Source organism: Phalacrocorax aristotelis, chromosome 4, assembly GCF_949628215.1.
Source record: "Phalacrocorax aristotelis chromosome 4, bGulAri2.1, whole genome shotgun sequence".
Lineage (NCBI taxonomy): Eukaryota > Metazoa > Chordata > Aves > Suliformes > Phalacrocoracidae > Phalacrocorax > Phalacrocorax aristotelis.
The window spans coordinates 81,954,457-81,979,803 of record NC_134279.1 but is presented as its reverse complement, the minus strand read 5'-3'; the positions used below and the strand labels follow the sequence as shown (position 1 = coordinate 81,979,803).

Genomic DNA, 25,347 nt, shown 5'->3' with positions numbered 1-25,347 from the left:
TTTTTAAAGCACACGCTCAGGATTGACAAACACGTCAATATTCTCCTCTGGTTGAAGAGCACTTTACTTTGATAAGCCTTCAAGTTACCAATCCTATATTTAAAGCCAGGCAAAAGCATTCACTGCTGGGACGGGTGTTGTATTGCGAATGAAATGGGGTTGAGCTGCCAACTTAACCTTCCACCTAGCAGGAACTGGAAATAAGTGGCATTTAAGGCCATCCCCATGGAGCAGAGGACCATCATTCTGCTGCACTTTGCTAAGACATACGCAAAAAACCAAGTCATTGCACCAGAAGTAAAATCATCAGCAGCAATCCCTTCCTCTTTCCAAAGCTATGCACAGAACCGCCGTCCAATTCTTCCTAACCAATGCACCCCAAAATACTCCGTTCGAACCCTCAAGGAGCATGTTTAAAGTCTGTTCTAGCTGCAAACCCGGCCCCCTCCACCACCGCTGAGTCCCAGGGCAAATGCAGAGCGCAGTACCTGGTGGCAGCATTTACAGAAGAGCTCAAGCCAAAGATCAGTCAGTTTTGCAGCAAAAAAAAAAAAAGGAAAATGAAAATATTGAGACATCCTATAAATAAATATCACAGCCTGACCCATTTTCCTAACAGGGATAGAAATAATTCCTTTTCTTTCCTGCCTGACATTCAAAAATTTCTAAGCGATATGTACCAGTGTTACCTGCTGGGAAAACTGTTCCCTAAAAAAATAAGAGAGGTTAGAAAACGGCTTCGCGTGAAGGTTAACTTCCATTTAGTCCCGACCTGGAAAAAAGATTTTGACGTACATCCTCAGGTGTAGATCATTAAGTACGTCCTGAGACCCAGAGAGGGTTCTGGGAACCTACAGAATGACAAGCTCTAACAATACAAAGGCTTCTGGGCTGACACGACGCAGAAGAGGTCATGCGAAGAGCAGGGAATCAATAGTCAAAGAGGAATCCGGGCTGGAACGTGCGTTTGGGGCAGCCTGGGTTTGTCTACATCGATTTGTTGCTGCGACAGTTTTTACTGCATATTCACAAGAGCTCCTCCACCCAGTAAAATGCCACAAGTGGCACAGGTTTTTATTCTGCTTCTTGACTCCAGTGACACACCGACGTAGCGTTTGACAGCTACGCATCCGAAAAACAAACGTGGAAGAAAATATTGGTTTTATTGATGAAACAGTTTTTCAGGTAAGAGAGTAATCTGATTATACCTTGATAAACGTGCTAATAAGGACACTTTTGTCAAGGATGCCACTAGCAGGAATAACGCAGCATCCATAGGAGCCCTCGCAAGCATTGAACGTTAAATTTAAACTTGAGAGAACACAACAAGTGTGGTCCCCTAGAAATAAAGCGTGTATGTTCAGCTCATATGAGGATATACTGTCCACCCCAAAAATGTTCTTCTCATGTATATTACCTTAAAGAATGAAAGGCATGTAAATATTCTTTGGTTTTAAGGAGGGGACAGAGAAGGCATTAATAGAGGGGCGATGGAGAAGTCCACAGAGCACCAATAATAAAAATAAACCATCCTTTTTGATCAATACAATCTTCTAAAATCTGATTAAGATATTCCATTTTGTACCTCACTGCAGTGAATCCTGCTCCCAGACGTATGCTCTGCAGCTGCATGAGCTCTTTCCGAACAGCCTCTCCAGCACACGCACTTGAAAGATCATGAGCGGTCATTCAACCGGGGCCTATGACCGCCGGCTCACGGAGGCGAGCCCAGCTCACCACTCATCCTTGACCGCAGAGCCGAGTGCTGTTTCCAGCTCTGTTCCCCTCCCACTGAACAGCTGTCAACACCTGCAGAAGCAACTGGAAATGAGCGCCTACCTTCACAACATAACGAAGCAACATTGAACTTCAGATGGCCAATATCCAGGAGGAAGAAAGATGGGAACAAAAAGCTCTCTTTTCTCATTTCTCGTTGTACAGGGACTTCTCGTGTCCACGTACGTGTTGGTACAAAATTCTAATCACCTTCCATAAACACTCAGTATATCAGCCCTTCTCCCCTTACGTTTTCCAGTTTAAGCCAGCTGTTCCTCTATCCCACAGACCATTGTGCTAAATTCTTAATCACAGCACGAAAAAGAACGGTTTGTAACCCTTTGCAGAAAAGCACGAGTGGCATTTTCCCCAAATGACTCATTTTTAATGAAAGCAATTTCACACCAAGTAGGAAAAAAAAGGAGCTAAATATTGAATACTTCAAGTATTTAATCAAGGCAGATGTACACAGTTAAGCTTCCTTGAGAGGTTCCCCTCTGTTAAAATGAACAAAACTCAAAAAGAAAGAGAAATTCATATGACTCGAATTTAGGCAGGACTACATTTACATACTAAAAACGCAAATACCGAGCGCTCGTACAGCTACGCGTTCTCACTCCCCTTCTGCCGCAGCAGCACGCCGGGCTCATCGACACCATACGCCCCCAAACACAGTCACGCTGCTGCCGAAATAGGTTACATACCACCCTGCAAAATCTGGCATCAGGATGGTAAACAAGGGGAGGGGGGAGAGAGAAAAAGGTATATTGAACTCTAAGGCTCCTCGAGAACTGGTTTGCTATCAAAACGCAACTCTAGCACATCTTCATATTAACACCAACCTGTACGTTCGACCCGGTGCCAGAGTCAGCGCGATACAGCCACACACTCGGCGAGCACAAAAATCCCCCTGTGCAAACCCGCCGGCGTGCAGACTTTCATCGGGGAAGTTAAACAGCTGGTGAAATTCCTCTGCAAGAGTCAACAAATTCGATCAACTCTACAAACGCTCTGTGAATCCCTCATTTGGTTGCCGCCGTACGGAAAGACAGTTTTTGATATGATGCCATTCACACCTAGGAGACGGGAAGACACCTGCTCCAGCTTACACCCAAATACAGAGCCAGTATCTTGGCTTAGTGAATGGAGAAAAGGCCAGGCTTTACGTAGGTTTGGTTAAATCATCTGAATTCTGTAAATGAAAGCTTTCTGCTGCTGGCACAGATGGGTTTTACCACACTCAGCTTACTCCACTAGCTAGCCTGAGCTTTTCCACCAGCTTCTTGCAAGAATGAAGTAAACCCACGCCACTCAAGCCACCGCTGTTTATTTTAAGAGCCTGAGAAAATAAACCAAATGTGAAAGACATCCAGTAGTTCAACAGCTCTGGACTCAAGGAGGTGAAGAGTTGAAGTAATTTTCAAATACCAGAGCCTGTCTGTCAGCCCCGCTGGGACCAGCAAGTAAAAGTCCCTTAGGAAAAGGGGTATTTTTAGCCACTATATACTGCTACGCTTTATTAAATGCATCTGCACAATTAATTTTACGATGCGTATCAGATATTTCCTAACCCACCAAGAGAGATTCTTGGCTATTTAAACACCACACCATGATTCCTTACCAGGATGGAAGAAACAGCAAAACTCACTTTAAAAAGAAGAAAAAACCTTCCAAACAATAGACTTTTCAAGTGCATTTTAACCAAGCAAAGACGATGAGAAACCATTTTATTTTTTGAATAAATGTTTTGAATAAATTTGGAAACAATGCACTCATTGGCACATAATGCAGAATTTATGGTTTGTGTCAACGCAGCCTTAGCAACAGACTCGCTACGATATCTTTATAATCCTGGATCTGTTAGCATTTCTTTATACGATAAGTAGCTCTTGAGTATTTGGCTATGAAATAGCTCGGCGGTGCAGGGAAGGTCACGACCGCCAGCCTACTGATTTCTCAGTTGCATACATGCATACACGGAGGGTTTTTCTTCTCTCTTTTCTTGTAGTACAGCAGCATCTAACATACAGCTCGCTCAGTAATCACTACAGAGCAAAAACTCTCCCTTAAAAGAAAAAAATCCAAAACAAACCCCCAAAACTACAAAACAACAAATCCAACAGACAAACTATTTAATGAACACTGGGGTCAACACAGAAAATAACACGGTTACGGGAGTCCTCTGAGTGCCGGAGTCGGGGCGGGCGCTCCGGAGGAGCAGGTCTGCAGAGCTGACAGCCATCCAGCAAAGAGCCAAACTCCCCGAGGGAAGGCGTAGCTGCAAAAATCATTGCTTCCCTCTCCAAGGCTGCCATATGCACCTTTCCCATCGCCTCTGAAATGACTTAGAAATTAGTTATTCTTGGACAGTAGCAGGAAAAAAAAAAAAAAAAAGAAATTCCATCTGCTCCCAACAGATTCGTAACAACAAAAACAAAGACGGTGGCTCAACACCACTTATGCAAAGTTTCGAATTAAGCCCTCACTTCACTACCAAGCCCAGCAGGATTTACAGGCCACCTCTCAACTAATGGGCTATAAAAAAAATACCCACCTCCGTATTTAGGATTTAGTCACCACAGTTTCTTTCCTCACTCCGATAACATCCATAGGAAAAGCACGTTTGCACTAATAAGGAATCTCACACGAATGTTGCTCTGTTCACATTTGTTTATTAAGAAAAACAGGAATGGAAAAGGTTTTGCCTGGTTCCAGTTTCCCAGTTACCTTCTTGTAGTTTCATTTAGTTTCCTTTATTCATAACCGAGATGTCTTTTTAATCACCTACGGCAAGCACCCTTAAACCCTGCATGAAAAAGCACATTCCTGCCTTAAAATTGCTGAAACTAAGACGTGATGCTTCTGTGTACCCTATCAGGAAGGATTAGGAGAACCACTTAGGCAGAGTCCTCCAGAGCAGAACGCAATAACCCACTTGACGTCAAGTGCTTCCCTCCAGCACACTCGAACAACGCTGCATTGTCCACCCGGCCGCACTCTGCATTCGGGAGAAGGATTTCAAGGTGTTGATGCGACTTGTGCATCTACAAGGCTCTTTTCTCGACTGTCCTTTTATTCCTGGCCCTAAGCAGCTCCCCGCCCCGCTGTTGGGCTTATGAATCTCACGGGCGTAGGACCGAGGGCTTAGTCTTAGTACTCATTTCTGCTGTTTAACACAATAAATACCAAACTTCAGGTTATTAAAAGGAAGAAATTTCAAGCTGAATGTGTTCCAGCCCTAACCACAGACGTATCAATGCGTCATAAGGTCAGTCACTTCCTCTCATTTGCTGGGCTTTAAATTAATCTGTCAGAGATAATTTATAGAACAAGGAATAAGAGGTGAAGCAATCACGGTAATAAATTGCTCTTTGACACATTAAAAAGTACATAGATATCAGTCACTGGACGTAACAGTTTTCAGGAACCATTTTGTTCTTGTGCTAAAATTATCTATGCAAAGGTATCAATAAAAACTCGCGTGGCTGGTGTCTTTCTAGGCTTAAAGGCAGCGGGAGGTATTTTATAGACGTGGTACTTGGCAATCACTGCTGATACTGCGGAGAAGGTTCATAGTGGCCTCTAGAGAGCTCTTTTTAACTACGAGCTTCAAGAGATTCGCATGCAGCCCTTTCAAAGACAAAAAAAACACATAAAAACGACGGTTGCACAATGTTTCTGTAGAAATCTTAAAACTCACGCGTCCCATTTCAGAGCCTCTCTGAGCAGCCCGAGTACCAGGACCACTGGGTGGGGTTCCTATAGCACTGGTCGTGCCACAGCTCTTTTATACTTGAATACGGAGAGCTGCAAGCTCAAAAAGCAAACGCGATTCACAGGAAAGCAGAGAGGAAGGCAGTGCCCGGCTCTCAGGAGCATCACCGGCCGGGATGAGCTCTGAGATGAAGGAGAGCTGGCGCAGCAGACTGCCGCAAGGCCAAGCAAGACGAGGATGGAGACCCAACTTGGTTTTTCCCTTCATCCTGCCTGCAGAAACGCATGCTTTCTTGCCTGCCAAGAGCTCTGCCGTACTATTTTGAGCTTTTTGCATCGCGTTACTTAATTTATTTATTAAAGCCCGATTTGGGAAAAGGGAGACAAAACTTGCTCAAAGCATTTGGGTTTTATTTAGCTTAATCCAGGCTGGTCAAACTGGCTCACAGTCAAATTGTTCCACTAATTATAAACCCTGTCTTAGAAAAAGTGGAAGTATTCAGTTAGATTCTCAAGCTGTGTAACCCTCTACTTGCGGAGGTGAGAAACGCACCCCCTAAGTTTAACAAGCGGGAGCTTGAAGCATCCAACAACTCTCGACCCATGAAACGGCACTCCCCAGGAAAGAAGTTGATTTAAATTTTAGCTGCAAAGTTAAAGCACGTTAACTCCTCACCAGTAGTTAAACATTACAGGTGAGAAAGCAGCAGCTGCCCTACGTACAGCAGCACAAACCTTCAAACGAAGGCAGTAACACCACAAAAGCAGGAAGGATCAGAAGCATTTGAACCCTTACCATCAACTACGTAATAAACTACATAATTATCTTCTCCCCGCAACAACTGTGTGAAAGGGCAGGTATTTTAAAGACAGAAAAAGCGAAAAAAAGGATAAATATTCAATGCTCAGCCTTTTTAAGAGCCGGGCCGTTAATTTCAGAGCTTAACTTGAGCCACCATTTTCTGCTATGTGTGGTCAACAGTTTTAACGCCGAATCCAAGAGTATGTTTGCTGTTCATGAAACACAACATCGTTGAATGCCAACAGGGCTCTGGCCAAAGACAATGATTAAACTAGCCCATCCAATGGAGGGCGGGACCTTTCGCAACAGTCCCTTTTAACATCAGAAAGCAAACAGGGCGTTTTTACAGAGCTCATACTAAATTTGTGAGTTCATCGTTGCCGTTGCGTCCGAACCCAAAGGAATTTAGTTACTATCTGCATGGCAGGTTTGCTACCTCAACGAGGAGGAGGATTTCAGACTGTTAATGTTGGTTGGCATAATAATCAATAAGTAATTCACGCACCGAGAGCAGGTAGTAAAAGTCACAGCTGATTCATTTATTCCGTGTTTGGTTCAGATCTGTCTTTCGCCTCTGATCCTCACCGCTCCATATTGAACTGAAAAGCTGCCGTTTTCCCATGGCTCTTCGTCCTCTTTTCTCTGGAGACAGAATTATTTCTACATGAGCTGTGCTGTGGCTTGTCAACAAGCGTATATTGCTCGGCCAAGCGAGCCTTGATACTCTAAAACCTCATCCGGTCGCTAATTTGCTGAAGAGCCTTTAGAACCCTGCCTAACCTAGTCACATTCACCGAACAGGGGTGCGCTGGCAAGAGAAGTACTTTAGGGAAGTCTCAGTGTAGTGAAGCGTTACGTAAAAGTTACGTGTTAGTGCGAAACTGCTGCGAGGTCACCAACAGCATCATCTCAGAGTTGTATTACAAATAATCGCTTTGCGGCTCAGAGAGGAAGGGTGCAACAGATGGAAAATCATTTATATAAGTGAATCTAGGGAAGGAAAAAAGAGGAATTTGCACATAAGCCGTACTGAAATTTTACATAAAAACTCTAACATATATAAGCGCTGTTGCACAGGTTCCACCGATCCACAACAAAGCCGGGAGAACACAAGTTCCAGCAGAAAGCTGGAAACATAAAACCTTGCACTTCAAAATGAAAGGAAAAAAAATAAAAAAAACAAACAACCCAAACATTATATCACTGCCAGCAGTGAAAAAAATTGGACTTCCGGAAATTAATTTTTAATACCGAGGAGCACCTGAGACCTCTTGTGAGGTCTCCGAAACATCAGGCTTCCTCCGACAGTGGTTTTGGGGTTAACTTCACCTCCGGGTAGAAAGCTCAGGGTGAGAACACCCAGCCTGCTCTGCGGTCACAAGTTCACCGCGCCGAACAATGCTGAGCCATAACAAACACATTATTTTGCTTTAATTGTTTCCATTCGAGGCTGTTGTTCTAGATCAAGAGTGTTACAGGCTTTATATAACTTTCCACATAGTTAAAATTTAATACAAGAATATTTTTTTTCCATTTGGGGGAAATAGTGACATAGTGATGACGAGGAAACAAAATATCTGTATCTGCTCCCAGTCCAAGCTGTGAGCTGGAGAGCAACGTGTGAAAAAGAAACGACTTCTAATACAATTTAATAGGGTTAAAAGGGAAGACTGCATGACAAAAGGCTCTGCAATTACTGACTTCCAGTTCGTAATGCATCCAAGTAGATGGCAGCACCACTGGGTTGTAGAGCGAGCCACGCACAGCATCATCGAATGACTGGTGCCAAAGTGACTCATCAAACTCTCCGGATTAAAAGTTGGGATTTTTTTCATTTGGAACCGACATTATTTGTTCCATTTTTCCGAATCACAAGACGAGTTACGTGCTTAGCAAAGTGTGCCTTCAGTAACTGAAATAATAGTTTATGTTCAGCACCCACGAAGGCTCGTTGAACGAATACGACCCGTTTCTGACGTTGGCGAGAAATAGCTGCGGGCAAGAGCATTTGCTAATCAACGGATGTAAAGAACCTGAGCATAAATGACAATCAGACCCCCTAAAAATAAGAGCAGAAGAATCTTCTTTGCTAACAGGTGATTAAAAACAAAACAGCTGATCAAAGGGTGATGATATTACCCAGGAGATGTTCTTACCAGCGCTTTGAACCTAAATATCATTTTCCCTCCCTCTCCTCACTGACTTTTGAAACACATCATGCTGACAAATAACCACCATTCAATGACCGGTTACTGTTTCTGGGTCTTTTTGCTGTAACTTCATCTTAACAGGCTTTTGTCTGTAAATCGGCGCGAGCGTAACACCGCATGGCACAACGCAGTTTCATCCCCATTCTGTCACTTCATTCACCCTGCTTTCCCAGGATGACAGCGTGATCTCCGTACCCAGTGACGTCATAAGTTACATCATAAGTGCACATCTGTGCACTCTACCCAGGTCATGAACAAAAATATGACATCAGGTTCCAGCTCCAACTTCTGATCAAACGTATACTCCCCTTTTAAACTCCACCTGTTTAACACCTCATCAACCGCTACCCTTCGATACCGGTCATTTGAGAAGGCGCCTGATTAATTTTATGTCACTAGAAATGACAGAAGATTAACCTGATTGTCAGCTTCCTCCAGTTTTCCTGGCTACCGCACCAGAGGTGAAAAGTTCTTCCTACATCACGTAGCGTAGCCCAGCTTCTCGATTTCAATAATACTCCAGGTGACATTGAATCAAACGGGCTTCCAAAGACCACATGACATTTATCTGTTACAGATGCTTTCATCCTAAACGATGCTTAAAACACATCCCCCCACACACAGGTATATCATTAGCGCTCTTGCCAAAGATGTATTTTGTTTAAAATAGCTTCGCTTACAAATGGCAAACCTAGCTGGCAATTTCTGCCTGTCTCCAATCATTCTTTCCTTTAACGCGCCCTGAAGCCCCGTTTGCTCTCAAGGTCAGATTGATGGGTCTGTGGATGCACAGATCATCTTCCCCACAACTTTTTTTTTTTTAAATAGACACCACACATCACTATTCCACAGTCCAAAGACTCAACTAACGTTACTTTCTATAATCAGCTCTTCGCCCTCACTATTTTTAAAACTGCTCTTAAAAAGATTATGAGTACACCTGCCCAAGGGCAAAATTTGATTATAATTACATGGAGAAAAGATTTTAAAAGTGAATTAAGGATAGAGAGGATGTAGCACAACTTCTGAAAACAGAACCAAAGCATCAAGATAAAAACAGTAGCAGTGAAAAAGGCAGAAAATTTATATCTGAACCAGTGAACGTGAATCCCATCGGTACAAATAATCAAGACAACGTACAACATGGACTATTTTAGGGGGAACACAATCCAAATGTTATGACTAGGACTCCTACGTCCTCCCTCAGCACAAATAAGTAATACGATCTGTATCCATATGTGCCACGTTCTCATTTCGAGCGCTCAGGATGAGCTCGGCAGTTTAACAGTCAACTTCAGAAAGGACTCCGCATTCTCCAACACGCTGGTGTGGAAAACAGCTCTCTGAGACCAGTTTTAGATTGACAGCTAGGACTCTGATTTGCATCAGAAGTCTGACAACGCCCCAGCCTCAGCCAACAAGAGCAGCGAAGTACGTACTTGTACTGAATCAGTTAGACATCAAAGCAGTTAATCGGTTCTTAAATCAATCCTGTAATTCTATCCTGCATTAATTCACCTGGAGAGGGAAGCGTGCTACACCCTTCTGAACTGAAACTTCATGGAAAACATGGGGAAGAAGTCAAGGTCCAAAGCACAACTGTGTAAGAAAAAAAATTTGAAAAACCCCAAACGGATGGGCAGAGATTTCTCTTCCCCGTTTTCAATCCCGTTGCAATTTGCTGCCATGAGTTTGCCATCAACACCCCCGGGAAGCAAAGACAGCGGAGAAGCACGCTGTACTCTCTTTGGCTTCACCCGCACACACTAAGCTCCTGCAGAGATACTTCTGAAGATGGCCCGGAGTAAGGCTGAAGGTGGCGTATTGGCATCATCTGTCCTTAGTCACCCGAAGGACTCGGCGCCTACGTTAGCGTGGTCGCCTCCCATGCAGTCTATGGACAGCATTCCTCGAAAGGCAACTCCTAACTTCTTACTTATATTTTTAGCTCCTGAGCAGGGTTTAATTTCAAAATACAACACGTGAAAAGGTTGGGTTTAGTTTACTCTACATGTAAGCAAATGTCCTAAACAATACCTTAAAGATACATCTGCTGGCTGTGATATTTTATTGTACAATCAGTAAGAGCTTTGCTAACAAGATTAGGATGACATGATACGTAATACACTTCACATTATATATACATATATATCTATATCTCAAAACTACTTTGGACGACTATTTCACATCGCTGACCCGGTCCTCTCTTCTCCTCAGATCCGTCACTTAAATAAGCATTATATATTAAGGAACATCAAGTGACCTGCACATTCATTACTTCAATTCCACACCTAGGTAACTGTACAGCTTTACCTACACTACACGCGGTTCACACCTAAGAGGCGCAGAGGTAACTGCCAAAAGAACATCCCAGCAAGAAAATTTAGAAGCTTACCACTCCTACTATTTTCACTCCACACTAAAGTTACAGCAAGACAAGACTAATTAGGGCCAAGGTTTTCCAGAGTTTGTTTTGAAAGACCTTTCCGTATATTCAAGAGCTAATAATGAACATGTACAACCAAGGGAAAAAGCTCATAAAAAGATTCTTTGCTACAGAGTGATTTCCAATCCGAGTCATTAGCAGAAAGGAGAACCTCTGTCAAAATGCCAGACAGTCACTGCACAGATATATATATGTGTGTGTGTGTAGAGAGATATAGATATATAGATATATATACACACACACACTTAACCCCGTTAAAATTATAGCTATCAGGGGTTTTTTATTTAATTGGAGATTAAAGACAATAACAAGTTGTGCCAAGTTACAGTCCTGACCTGCTGTAAATCTTTAGCCCATCAACAGCCCAGGCTCCCGAAGGGCTCCGGCCGCACAGTCTGTTCATTAGGCACAGCACTTGTACCGCTCCTATCACAGGCGTGAATTAGAAGAACTTAAGTCTCCACAATACCTTCTGGCCTCAAAATGAGTGCCTTTTTTTTTTCCTTCAGATATGTCAGATCCCAGAGAAGTCATTCATAGCGGTTTATCTCATCCAGTATCGATGGATAGTGGCCTTCATCCAGCTACTCTTAATTTTTCAGTGTGAATTTGTTGCTTCTGGCCACACCATTCACAACACTTATGTTACAAGACAACACAGGAACCAGCAATTCCAGTTCTGTCTACAGTGTCCTGTAAGTCCTCCTAAACCTGAACCGTAAGATCTCCTTCGGTGGGTGACAGGAGTTCACCTATTTACTGACCTTGCTACAGAAAAGCAAGACAGCCTTGATGCCCAGAGAGGACCCCATGAACCGTAGCCATGAAATGCTCAGGTTTTTGCAAACTTGCTGATGTCCATCATAATTTTAAATCAATAGGAAATGCATAAAAATTTAAAGTATAAACAGAAATCAATGGACACATAACAGAGTTGCCTCCTACAGAATTTCTTCTTCAAATCTACAGGTGAAAGCAAGGAATCCCTTTCCAAGAGCTGCCTTCTCCTGTTCTCCAGCCTCAATAGAGGGAAAACTAAACCTCTTTTTCTGGTAATGCTACAGAATCAGAGGAGGGGGAAGCTCACTCCATACAACCACTTCCAAACTGCAGTGGCTCTGCAAAGCAACGGGGCAGAATGCCCTTCCCTCCTCCTCACACAGGGTGTAAAGAGCGGCTCTCAAATCCTTCTTCAAGAGATCACAGAAACACAGCTGCTTCCTAGAAGGCTGCATAAAGCCTACACGTAGCGAAAGATCTCGGGACTGAGGGGGAACACAGAGGTTGGAAGATGGGAACGGCAGAAGTATTTGCATCACACCAGTTGTGCATGCCCCGAGTGCCATGGCACAGCCTATGTTTTTACACCAGAAAAAGATGCATGAAGTTACATCAACCCACAAAAAGGGGAAAACCTCCCTCCACCTTCCCAGAAAGAGGCTCCAGCCCAGCCCAGCCACAGTGACTTGCTCTGGAGGCTGCTCCTCGTTCTCTGTGGGACACCACCACCAGCAGCGATGAGGTCCTGCAAGGTCTCACCAGCTTTCACGAGCCTCATGGTAAAATATAGCTCACCACAGTTCACTGCTTGAGGAGGCCTGGTATACAATTTTACAGGGTAAGGCACTATACCTTCATGTCCACACTCACGTTTGACCCTGTTTCTGTCCTACCTGCCTTGAGATGCTGAAAAACCAGTGGGTTTTAGGAGGATCCTTCAGCACGATGTCTCATCTCACGCATACTCTCATACATACACATCTTGCACTGAAAACAAGCAAACTTGAGGCACAGAAGATATTCTGAGGCCTTGACCAGCTTTGATCGGATCACACGATTTTCACGGTGGTTTGTTTTTTTTTTAATTTTAATTCCACGTGACAAATTCCTGTCAGCACCGGATAGAGACATTAAGATCACATTTAAACTTCATCACTTTCAACACACAATATCCTTTTTCATAAGCCTCAGTGAAGATGATTTAGGCATATTTATAGTAACGTTACCCACATTTCTTCTGTAGGACAGATTTATCCTCAGAATAGACAAGTTGGATACCATTTGCCATGAAAAGCTGCCACTAAAGTATGGCTTCTAAACCCCCCAATTCCTACGTAAACAGCATCATCATTAAACCGTCTTTAAAACAGATAAATAACTTGTCCTTCTTTCATAGACAGGGAAACCGAACCAAGGAGATTAGATGATGAACCATACTTCAGTTTGATTCCTAAAAGTTGCGTGGTCACTGATTTCAAGGCAATCGCACCCGGCGAACGCTAAGGCTACTCCCCACGCCTTTTCCAAAGTAAAGCACAAACTGATACGGTGATACTTCAGAGTTTTGGCAGAGCTGAAGGCGGGGAAAAACAGGAGCAGCGATGCCGGCTGTGATACCGTCCTTTTCTTGCAGAGAAGACGCTCCCACAACTTACAGCAATGTAAAACCTGAGTATCTTTGCTTAGAAAGACATTACCGGGAAACACAGACAAAGAAGAAAAGCTGCTCTCTACCTCCAAGCCACCAGAACACGTCACACCTCCCTTCCTGCCAGCATTAAGCAAGGGGAACCCACATTTTCTTATCCATAAGCCTTGTTACAGCTCACAGTAACCAAGGACCTGCAGATATTTCAGTTCGTGCAGCCATCCACCGCCCTTCCTCGACCCCCGGGCTGGCACAAGCGCACCACTGGAGCTCTCCCTCTCCCCTCGGGCCGGGTTCCCACCCCCAGCCCCAAGGCTGCCGTGCCTGCCAGCCGAGGATGCACGCAGCCACCCAGCGACGGGGCTCAGGCAGAACCGGAGAGCGGAAAACGAACCGCTTCGGTCGCAAGTCCAGACACGTTTCGGAAGGAATGACCTGCACTTTTTATCAAACCAACCAGCGTGCCAACCTTGGGCAGTTCGTCATTTATTCACCCCCCTCACCCTTCCAGGACTGAAGCCCCCTTACCCCCTTCTCTGTTCTTCCTTAGGTGCTGCTAGAAAATTTACAGGCTATAAACTCGCTACAGCTTTTCCAACTGGATCACACGTTCCTGTTTTCCACCAGAAATCCGACTCCCCATCCTCTCACATTCAACCACCAAACCTGCGCAGAAGTTGTTATTGTGCCATTCGCATTAGGGAATTATGGGGGTACTGAGGCAGCATTTGCCTGCCATCCCAGAAATCCTCAACAGTTCAGGTTACTGAGAATAGCTGCAAATCATCCAAGAATTACTATTTTAACGTTATGATGATTTACAACACTCCGAGTTGTCTTTGGGCTCACCATATAAATCCAAATAAAACAAGTTAACAGAATATCACCGATATCCACTAAGACGACAAAAGTATTTCCAGCAACATTAGAAAGGATGTTTTAGAAAACATGTGCATAGGCGGGAAGTCAAGTTCTGCTTTTGACTTTGAACCATTTCAACACCTCCTCAAAATGATTCATCCTCCAAAAGTTGAACGAGGGCATGTTTAAACACCCATTACCATTCCCAAAATGAAAAACACTGACTTTAAAGAATCACTGCAACCTGCGCTTGTGGGAAACAGACACTGACTGACCCAGATTTAAAGAACTGCCTGTTATGTGTTTGAATGCAATAAATCAATCAGTTAACAAAGTGCACTAACATACTGTCAAGCAAGCAGGCAGCAACTATAAATAAACGCATCTGGAAACAGAGTGTATCTTGTCCAACAATATGTTTCTACAAAAATAAAAGGAACTGACCCTACGATTATGCCTCATCCTAATCTCCATTTGAAAAAAATATAAACATCATGAGATTTTTCTTGTCTCAGAACCATCAGTGACCTCGAAAGTAATCACTTCCCAATAGATTATTTGGAATTCAGTACTTCTCTTCCAGCGGACCAGCAACGTCAATGTCCGCTCATAATTCGGATGGAGTAGATGATTTCTTTTCTAGCAGCACAGAAGTCCTCGATGGGAAATAACGCAGGAGTTTTCCCTGAATTTTGTCTTGCAACGCTGACGGCACAGTCAGCACTTCAGCCCCTTCCTACTTTGCGTCTCAGGTCTTGCAATGGGTAGAAATTTTTTTCTTGGCATCACCTTTGCTGATTCCACACAAGATCAAAGTATGCAACCAGGCCAGGCATTGGAGATACGAAGCTCTGAAATAGCTATAAAATTCACGTGACCCTCTCCCCTCTGCATGAATAGGGTATCAGTCCTGTAAATTAATCATTAAACAGGCAGGTGCACAACTTTGGCAGGAAACACGCTGCACATTGCTACAAAAAACCTTCGCAAAGCCATCTCGAAAAGTTTATTTTAGAAGAACTCAAACATGTGCTCGATCGTAGCAAGCAATGAAATCCAAAAATTGTTCACAGGGTGAACCTCAATCATAGATTTTCTCCGGATAAGGCAATTAAATTCAAAATATCTGGCAACAGAGCCGCAATACTAACACTTGGAGCATTACAAAACTGTGAAAGGAAGGATATAATGACACACGCACAAAGACATCGGGGGGGAAAAAAAACCCCAAACCACTCAATGCACAGCTATACATTACACCCGCAGCAACTCGCCACAGCTAAATGTGCTGGAGGTATAATTTTTTTTTCATAGCAATACCAATGTCTGTTAAAAACAGCAGGGATGAAAACTACCGCAGCTTTAAAAGCAGATTAATTGAAGACATAGTCATTCTTTCACTTCACAATGAAATAATGTTAAATCCAACTCTAAATTTTCTGAATGGAAAAAATAGCTCTCATCTTCTGTATTTGGGTTCCTAAAAGGAGTTTACAAAAAATGCTAATTCATCTGTGCCGAGCTTCTTATAGTTCGAGCAGACAAGCACCACCTTGGAGACGGGTATTAAATTTTCATGCAATACAAACACGGACTAATAAGAAAGCCTTCAAAAGGGTGTTTTCCTAACGTAGCCTTTCTTATTTTGGATCCTTTCAGATTACAGAAACTAGCAAAACACCCCCAAGGTTTCTGGGAAAAAAAAAAAAAAAACAAAAAAACACAGGAAATAGAAAGAGAAGACAAATAACAGAAAAACTGGGATTTTCACAGCTGCGTCTGTACGCCCTGCGTTAGCCTCCACAGAAAGCCGAGCGGCACTGACTAATGGTAAGAGACATTATGGATAGTTTTCCCCCACGACAGGACACGTAACACCCTGTACCTACACAAAGCGACAACCCCTACTTGAATTTTTGTGGCAAGCAATGAGCACATCCAAGATGAGTGTTCGTATACAGCAGAACAACTACTTCCGCAGCTACAAACTCAGCAGGCATGGCGGGGCGGGGGGGGGGGGGGGGGGTGTAAAAAAAAATAAATAGGTAGTTTACACAGTGGAAAACCCTTGGTTGGAAAGCCCAGACCACCTCCGCTACCATGATCTCCCTTGCACCGGCTTCATTCCGCTTCTGCGCTTTCAGAGAACTGAAAATACTGAATCTGACAATACTGCAAGGATACCTGGTTTACCAAATTAAGCCGCAATCAGTACGAGGAACGTTAACTAGATCCTGGGGTGTCCTCGAAGTATTTCATACAATCGACATTCAGAGATCAGCTGCCCTTCTTTAGCACGAACAGCTCAGCCAATCAGTAAAACATTTAAATTCTTTGTCACGCGAGATGCTATCAGCCCAAACCACTGACTCCATCTTCTTTCAAACATTATTCTAAAAATCCCCCACTATTCTGAGGTACCCAGTTTAGCTCAGCAGGTTTTCACACGAAGCCCTGCCCTGCGTGCAGCGAAGGTCTCTTACCAACCCCAACGATTTCACTACTCTGCAACCAGCACAGAGCCCTTCCGTTCTGAGAATCCCAAGGGTTTCAGGTTCTACAAGCCAAGACCGTGCCCTGAATCGTATGCATGAAACCCTCGCAACGACCTGCGTCTCTATCAGATAAATATTTATTTTAAGCAAAGGGAGGGAAGGGTATCAGCGACAGTCTCAAGTAGACTCTAAAGGAAGTCCATGTGGATCAGCCACAGACAAAGCGAGGGAACAAAACCAGGAAACAAAGAGCAAACATCATTACTGGTTCAATGTTTCAGCGACTAAATGAGTATTTGGTTCAAAGCAAAGAAAAAAAAAATTTTTTGAAGGCAAAATTTGATTCCGAGCAAGCACAAAAGCAACTTATCATCGCTGTTCTGGCTGTAAAATTGATCACCAAGTTTTCCAGCCCTGCTTTCAGGACGCTGCCGTGGTTACACAGGCAGGTGTTCGCACGTGGCCATGCAAGAACAAAGTACTGTAATAAAATTGTTGCAGTCCTCCTTAGGGTGAATTCCAGTTTGGAGTGCCTCGCTCCTCCTCCACCAAAACCACTCTACCTACAAAATGACATAATTCTCAGCCCCACCTTCTGCATTTTTTTACTGTATCTTTTCACTCTGCTTTTGAAGATGGGATTTAAGAGCTCCTAAAGAACAACTGGCTGACAACACATTGAGTGCAAGGGAAAAAAGCAAAGCTCTACCAGATTAAGAAGCTAATTCCAAGTGCTGTGCTTCAAACAGGAAAAAAATTCTTCAAGGAAACCAGCTGTTTAAGAAAAGAGCACCTGAGGGCCTCTTAAATTAATGCAATAATACAACAGTTTGGTCAGAAGCAGCATTATCTCAATATATAGAGGATTTTCAGCGTGGATCTTCATAGACACGTTAGGCGCAGTAAGTTCATGGTTTTAAAATTGATTGCTCACGAAAGCTTCAGAGGAACAAGCCAGGAAAGTGAAATCCACCACATATATTCCAAATGTTATTTAACTTTATCAGGACACACGATAAAAGCACTGCTGGTCCTATTTCTTTTGAAAGCTTAAAAAAAAAAAAGCCATTTCCGTGAAAGCAGTGCTAACCTCAGTCATTTGTTGGGATTTCAATAGAAGTCATTTATGTTAAATGTAAATTGACTAAGATGGCAGCAAACACCCGCGTGGACGTGAGCTTATTTTGGATCCAGAATGAAAGAAGCAACCGAGATTGTGAAATAATGGAAAAATCTAGAACAGTGTCAGACAACTTCTGCTGAAGTGACTCAGGCAGCTATTCCCTGATATTCAAACAGACATAGAGAAGCGAGACAGGAATGTCTTCCCTGACGACCACTGCAGGAAAGGCAACATTCGCAATCACGTCTCAGGCAGTGATATGTTCCTGCAACTGGCAGGTGGAGGAACATGATCCTCTACCTGCACCGTTGCCGGAGTTCCCAACGCTCCGATGTGCTTAGCAAGAAGACAGCAGCTGGACGCTTACTCCTCTCCCTCACAAGCTGAACAGTGAGCTGTTCAATAATTCCAATAACTAGTGCTCCAACGGTGAAGATGTTTGATGTGCACGAGGCAGGGCTGACAGGAAGGATCTAGCGCGCGCTGCACTGTCTTACTGTTCTGACTTTTCCGCTATTGACTCCTTTCTATAAAGCAGACTGAAAAGCAACGATAAGAACTGAGCTTCTTGCGAACATTAACAAAACCTCACGCAAGGCAAATATTTATGCTGGCTATTCAGTGCAAGGCAAAAACCGTCGAACATCTCAGATATTTCAAAAATATTGAATTACTTCACAGATGGATTTTTGTTCTTAAAACAGCCCCAGTAAAATATGAGACTGTCCAATAAAACAATGAAAGTAACAATAAAAGTGAGAATTAGGATGAAATGTTAGCCACGAGCATGTCTCTCAATGAACAGGCTATCTAAATACATATATAGATAGAAATACAGACATACATATTTAAACAGGTATACACACACCTCCTAGCAATATTATAAATCCAGAGATGGAAATAATGCCTCCAAGAATGAAATAAAAGCATATGAAGGTTCTTTTCTCCCCAGTGGATTCTTTAAAATTGATAATGCTTAAGTATTTCCTACTTGAATAGCTTATTCTTTTATTACCAGTGCACAACATTTGAGCGAGCCTTTCACACAGCAACATGGAAGAGAAAATCATATTAAAGCACGATAATGGACTAATGAAAAGAGAGAAACAGGATGGGGATCAGGCACAAATGCAGCACCCAAATCTAATTTGAGCACTTAAACTGATTTGATTCAAATTGCCAACATCCTCAGATATATTAAGTAGTTTCCTGACCTTCCTAGAGCTTTAAACTGCATCAGGTAGCTTTTTTAAGACAATGGTTTTCTATGTTAGCTTTTGACCAAAAGTTGCCCTTTATTTAAGAATGGGGACTGTGATAGTTCTTTGCCAGATAGGCGCTTTCTGCGGTTATGATTTACCCAAATCTTCTAGAGAGGAAATTCCCCTTCACTGTAATACTCTTCGGCCAAGGACACTGCATTACCACTGACTCCTTAATACGTTCAATCAGCAGCCCATAACTGCCTCCATTAAATTAATAAAAAGGTAGTTTAAAAGATACACTCTAATCTTTTATTATTCCCCTCCAACCGTCGTGTTGCATTGCTAAGCACTGCTTAGCATCTTCCATCTCCCACCTCAAAAATAAAAATAAAAAAAAAACCCCAATATTACCATGAAAGGACAACCAGTCCCTTTACCCACAAAAAACAGTTCTCTGGAATCGTTTGGTATTGCATTATACAGTCACAAATACAGTCTGTTCGTATTTTCAGCTACAATCATACATCAAGTTGCCCATCAGCGTGCCTATACACACAATCCTCATACAATTACTGTTCCAGAAGGCAAGCACTATCCTAAATTTGTTTATCCAAACCTCTACGATCAATGGCCGATCAATGGCCAATACATCTACGTAAACTAGCAGTCATTTCTTAACCTGTGCTTTACCTCCCTCGGCAGCCCTTGTCTGTCTGCTGATCAGCGGCTGAAACAATCCAATTCAAGCAAGACAAGAGGTTGTGTCACTGAGCTATGGGAAGCGCTTCGAAGAGCCTGTGGTCTCAGAGCTTGCAGCATCCTTCTGACTGTACAACACCCAATGCTGAAAGTTCACGCTCGAGTTTGGCGCTCCTGAGCTTCCGCTGCTCGAAAACGCTCTCTCCAGCATCCTGCTGCAGCTCTGCGACTGGAAGGCTTCCCAGCCCTCCCAGCAGTAGTCCCCTCCTGCCCGGATCACGGCAGCTTAGAGCCACTGGCCTGCAGCAGACTCCAGCCGGCACAGAAGCCCACGGGAGGTTTGTACAGAAATAGAAAACACCGGTGCATCAGGCATGTCCTATATTTTCTATTTCAGTTTCCTTGAAAACCAAGATCTTTAACGAATTCAAGCGGCTGGTTCCACATCTCAAAAAAACGAGCATCACCTGAAGTCCTTCATAACTCCATCGCCTACCCTACCAAGAGCATCATGGATCTGTGCAGGGGCCAGTGTTTTCTCAGCAGCCATCCCTACAACCAGGAACGATCACTAACAAAACCACGTGCACGCACGCTTCTACTATGCCCTTTTCTTTTCAAGAAGTCACAGCACACCACACCCATGTGAAAAACCCCCACACATCCACGCTAGAACAGTAACACACCACGCATCATCTCCCCTTCCGCAGTTTGGGTGAAACAAGAAAGAAAACTTTCCACCCCACGTTTGTTACCTGCGTTTCTAACCACGATCTAAATAAACAGACTTTCCTAATGAAAGCGGTAAGTAGGATATTAGCGGGCTGCAACGCGAAGCTGCGACGTTCGCTCTTCGCTGCTACCGCAGGAAGGTGTGAGGGATTAGTAGGTCAGCGAAGCACAAGTCGTATCATGACAAACCCAACGTTCAATGTAAACAAAAAAGTCAAGGCCACAAATATAGTCATCATACACATCTAGATAAGGACCAGAAGGTTAACATACCGAATTTAATTACATCTCTCACTCAAGCAGATAAGCATGTGGAATATACCACACTTACAAAATAATTTTCACCTGTCTTCCTACTTCCCGTTTGTACCTACGGCCTCTAATAACACGCCAAGGCTTTTAAAGCCAAGCTCTTGACAGCCCCGCACCAAAAACTAAAAACCCTGCAGTGCCATTTCTGAGAGGAGACAGAGTAAACCCAAAGGCATGTGAAAGTTGTGACTGCAAAGCTCTAAACATCGCTAAAAACACTTGTTTGTGCTTCTCAGAGTTCAAAGCTTATAAACATTATTTAGCCGTTTATAAACGGCTAAGTAAAACATCTGGAAAGAAAAACATACATTATATTTTTTAGTCAAAACTTTAGACCGGAATTATATGTGAAAAAGACACAAGAAGCTTTACCAAAACAGACGCGAGGCTAAAAAAAAAGCCATTACCAGTGGATATATACCAATTCTTTTGCTATTCAGCAGCACCAGTTTTGCCATCCAGAAACGCCCCTCTGCCCTTAACCAAACCAGGTCCCCTTAAAATGACCAATAACCTAAACCGCTCAAGGTGGCTACCTCGCAACGCTCTCTCCCAGCCAGAAGAAAATTCTTATCGTGGCAGTGGTAAAAACATTAAAAAGGAAGCATTCGACTTCCAGGGCTCGCCTAGCCTAGCATGGCTGCCACACAAACCCCTTTCAAACTAGCTGCATCACACCCCCATCTACAGACTGTCAAAATATACAAATAAAAAAATAGAAACCTCAACTCCTAAAGCAAGCAAAGTGTTTTTCCTCCATGAGTTCGGCTTACACAGACGGCTCCCCTTCCCCCAGCAAGGAGCGTTGTTAAGGGTGGTTGGTACTTTTCAGGCGCAGCTCCCCGAGAAAGCAATCGCTGCCTAGAAAATTCACCCTTTTTACATTTCCTTCTTTTCCAGGAACGACCCCTGCACGGGGAATTCACCCAACGCATGCAGACACACAGGCTGCCTCTCTCGCTAATAAAACCAAAGCAGGTAACCATCTTACAGAAACCTCTTCCACTGAAAACAGAGAAGCCAGGGTGCATTTCCACCCTATTCCCATGAAGATTTCCCATTTCTCATCCTATGGGATAGGCTCTAGACACACAACCCAACTGAGTATCCCATCACCACCAGAACCGGCCTCTGCACTGCAGGCAACGTGCTTTCCGGGACTGCACAGCCCAAAGATCACCTGTGCAGCCACCCCTCACCCCCCAACACACAAATATGCACACAGCCTGGACAAGCGCAGAGCCGGGGGGTCGCCGTCCCTCTGCCCAGAACCACTCTTGAGCCTTTTTTCCCCTCAAAGAGGCAGGACTCTCACACCACCCCCCATCCTGTTCAATCCCCTCCAGCTGCCCAGCTCTGGCCTTGTCCCCCAGCAAACCCAGGAGCTTCCCTCCGCCAGGCTCTTATTCCCACTGGCCCTCCCCAAGAGCCAGCACCACTCCTGCACACACCCCTCTGCCCCACGAGCTGACCCTCCCCACGTGCCAGCTGCCCCCCCTTAGGACGCTGCTTCTCTCCCCTGTGCATACCTCTCCCGAATGCACCCTTAACCAACACCTGCTTATGCTACCTGCCAAGATGAGCTTGCTTAAACCCCCCCAACACCCCTATTGCCTCCACCCAGCCCTAACACCCACTTGCACGCCCTTCCTCTCCCACTCCAACCCGCTCCCAGCCGGATCCAGTCCCCCACCTGCATGCCAGTCTCTCTCCCATGTCTGCCTTTGCCCAGGAACTGGCCCCCCACCCCTGCTGTCCTCCAGCCCAGGCACCCACTCCTCAACACCAGCCACCTCCACACACAAAACCAGCCCTCGTTCACCCACCACCCTTCAGACTTCTACCTACGCGGACCCCAAATCCACCTCTGCTGCCCCCAATACGACCCCCTCCCCAATCTCCCCCACCTTTCCCTTCTCTCCAGACCTATTCTCATCCCATCGACTCCCAGGCTCAGCCCTGCGCAGTCCATTGCGCCGAGACCCACACCCACCCGTTGCCCTACACCCACACAGCCACAGCCCCTCACACCCACAACGGATCCCCAGTTACCCCTGTACAACCCCAGCAACCAACACCCAAACCACCGTCCCCTCAGAGGCACCTCTTTGCCATACAAACACCCTGTACTCACCAACCGCTGCTTCCACGCCAAGCGCTGCTGGCGGGGGGCACCCGACACCCACACCCTGTTACTCGCAGACCCTCTCTGTGCAGCCCCAACTGCTTACACCCCAGATCTGGCCTTGTACACGCTGGCACCCACGCTCCTGTCACCCCCTAAGCCTGCCCCCTCGCAGCCACATCCCTGTGGCTCCCAGACACCCACCCCCCCCAAATCCCTGTTGTTCCCCCACCCAGCTCCCACCAGCCCTTAGCACCCACACCCCCCCTGGATCAGCCCCTCATGCCCGCACCCCTGTTCCCCTCAGACTTGTCCCCACATAAACTCAACCGGGGACACCCAAACCTCTAGTGTCCCCCCGACACGCTCCCACTCCCCCCTTACCGCCACCCAGATGTGCCCCTCGCACCCATGCCTCCCTCCCCCCAAGACTCACCCCTGGGCAGCCTCAACCCCGGAGACTCCCACCCGTTTTTGGAACCCCAAAACCCTGAACCCCAACCCTTCTCGCACCCCCCTCCCTGTTGCCCCCGAGTGTCCCCCGAACCGGGGACACCAGGCCCCGGCTATCCTCGCACACCCACCCCTCCGCGCCGTCCCGTACCCCCCACCGGCCCCTCGCACCCACGGCCATATTGTCGCCGACCGGGGACCCGCAGAGGCCCCCCCCTCCCGTTTCAGGGGACCCACCTGAAGCGCCCCCCGCAGTGCTGGCACTGGTCGCCCACCCAGCCGGGCTGACACTCGCACTGCCCGCTGGCCGGCTGGCACCGCCCGCCGTTAGCGCACGGCTTGTCGCATTCCTTCACCGCCACCGTCTCCTCCTCCTCAGCGGCGGCGGCAGCGGCGGGCCCCAACCCCGGTAACGCCGGCATTAACAACAGCAGCAACGCCAACAACAACCGCCGCGGCGGCGGCGGCCTCCCGCTCCTCCAAGCCGGGCCCCGCCGCACCGCGCGCTCCCGCGCCATCTGACGACGACAACGACGACGCCGACTCCGGGAGGGGCGGGCGGGGGGCGGCGGGACAACGCGGACCATCCGCCGCCGCGGCGGCGCCTCCCGGGACGGTGGCCGGTGAGGGCGGGGGGTGGGGGCTTCCGCCGCTCCCGCTACGGTGGCCGCGAAGGGCGGGAAGGAGACGGAGGGAGGAACGCGCAGCAGCCAGGCGGCGCCGCCGGGCCGCGGCCGATGACGTCACCCGCACGCCGGCCACTGGCAGCGGGTTTCCCCTCCTCCTGCCAGCGAGTCGGGTGGCGGGGGCTGGGTAGAGCGGCCCCGCGCCGGGCGCTTCTGCCGCCCGAGGAGCATAGAGCGGGGTGTTTCCCGCCACGCTGGGGGTGTCGCCGTACCCCCCTCCCCGGTTGTCCCGGGGGGTAAAAGACCCGTCAGAGGGTTACACCCCCCGCCACAAAACCGTCCCTAAAGCAGCAGGGCGGGGGGGGGGGGGGGGGAGCAGGGAGGCCTCGGTGAGGGCGGCACTGAGGCATGTGGGAGGCCTCGAGGGTGAAAGTGAGGGAAAATATGGGAAAAAAGCACTGAGTTTGGAGGTTTTTTTGTTTAAATGATGGATCTTGCTTCGTTTGTGACAGGGTCTTCCACCTGTGTGTGCGCAGGGGCTTGCCGTGAGGTGAGGGGTGTCCCGTCCACGGGCATCTCCACGCGGCGCTGAGGCCATGGGAGGGGATGCTGCGTTAGGCGGCTGGAAGCGGGAGCAGCTGAAGCGGGAGTTGCTTGTGCTCAGGTTGTGCTTTGGGGTTTTCCAACCACCGTTTTGGTTAGTGCTGAGATCTGCTGTGGTTGGGTCTGGCTTAAGCAAAGTAAAGAGTCTGCTGTTCATGCAAGAATTACAGCGGCACAAAAAAACCAAGCGTGGGACATTTGTCATCGCTGGGTAGCAAAGGTTTCCTCTTTAAAATTGGGAATACGCATCTGTCTTATTATTTGATTCTGTAAGCAAGAAAACAGGGATCTGCAAAAAGGAATACCTTCCTACCCTGGAAAACAAGTTAAGCTAATGCTCTCCAAGGATTTTTAGGCCTTAATTTTTAAGAGCAAAGGACTGAGGGAGAAGAATTGAAGAGGTTAAATCTCTGGTCCTTTCCTGAGTTTGTGGGCAGAGCAGCAGAGTGTTCTCTATAGATGCTAGCAAAGATGCCACTTGCAGCAGGAAGGGTGGAGCAGAAACACAGATGCCATTCGAAATGATCAGACCTTTCATTTTCGGTGGGGTGAAGAAGGAGTGAGAAAGTTGACAGTGTTGGAGTTCTTGGGTAAACGTTGCCTTTGGCCTGTCTCCATTAATCTGACTGGAGTTACTCAAGTAGTTAATTTAAAACCTTGTTTCAAATGTGGAAGGATGTCAACAGCTGAGAAATATTGTTATTTTTATTTTAAATAAAAGGTGAAAAAAGATACTA

General features: G+C 45.9%; 1 protein-coding gene across 2 annotated transcripts in view; it reads right to left on the bottom strand.

Annotated features, from left to right (window-relative positions):
* The window catches only part of ATRN (attractin), a 161,267-nt gene extending 137,156 nt beyond the window's left edge, over positions 1-24,111 (bottom strand). For both annotated transcript variants that reach the window (XM_075092237.1, XM_075092238.1), the window contains exon 1: positions 23,619-24,111. In XM_075092237.1, the coding sequence (XP_074948338.1) occupies positions 23,619-23,968 (350 nt within the window). In that variant the 5' untranslated portion in view covers positions 23,969-24,111. The remainder of the gene's footprint in view (positions 1-23,618) is intronic.
* Between the last annotated feature and the right edge of the window lie 1,236 nt (positions 24,112-25,347).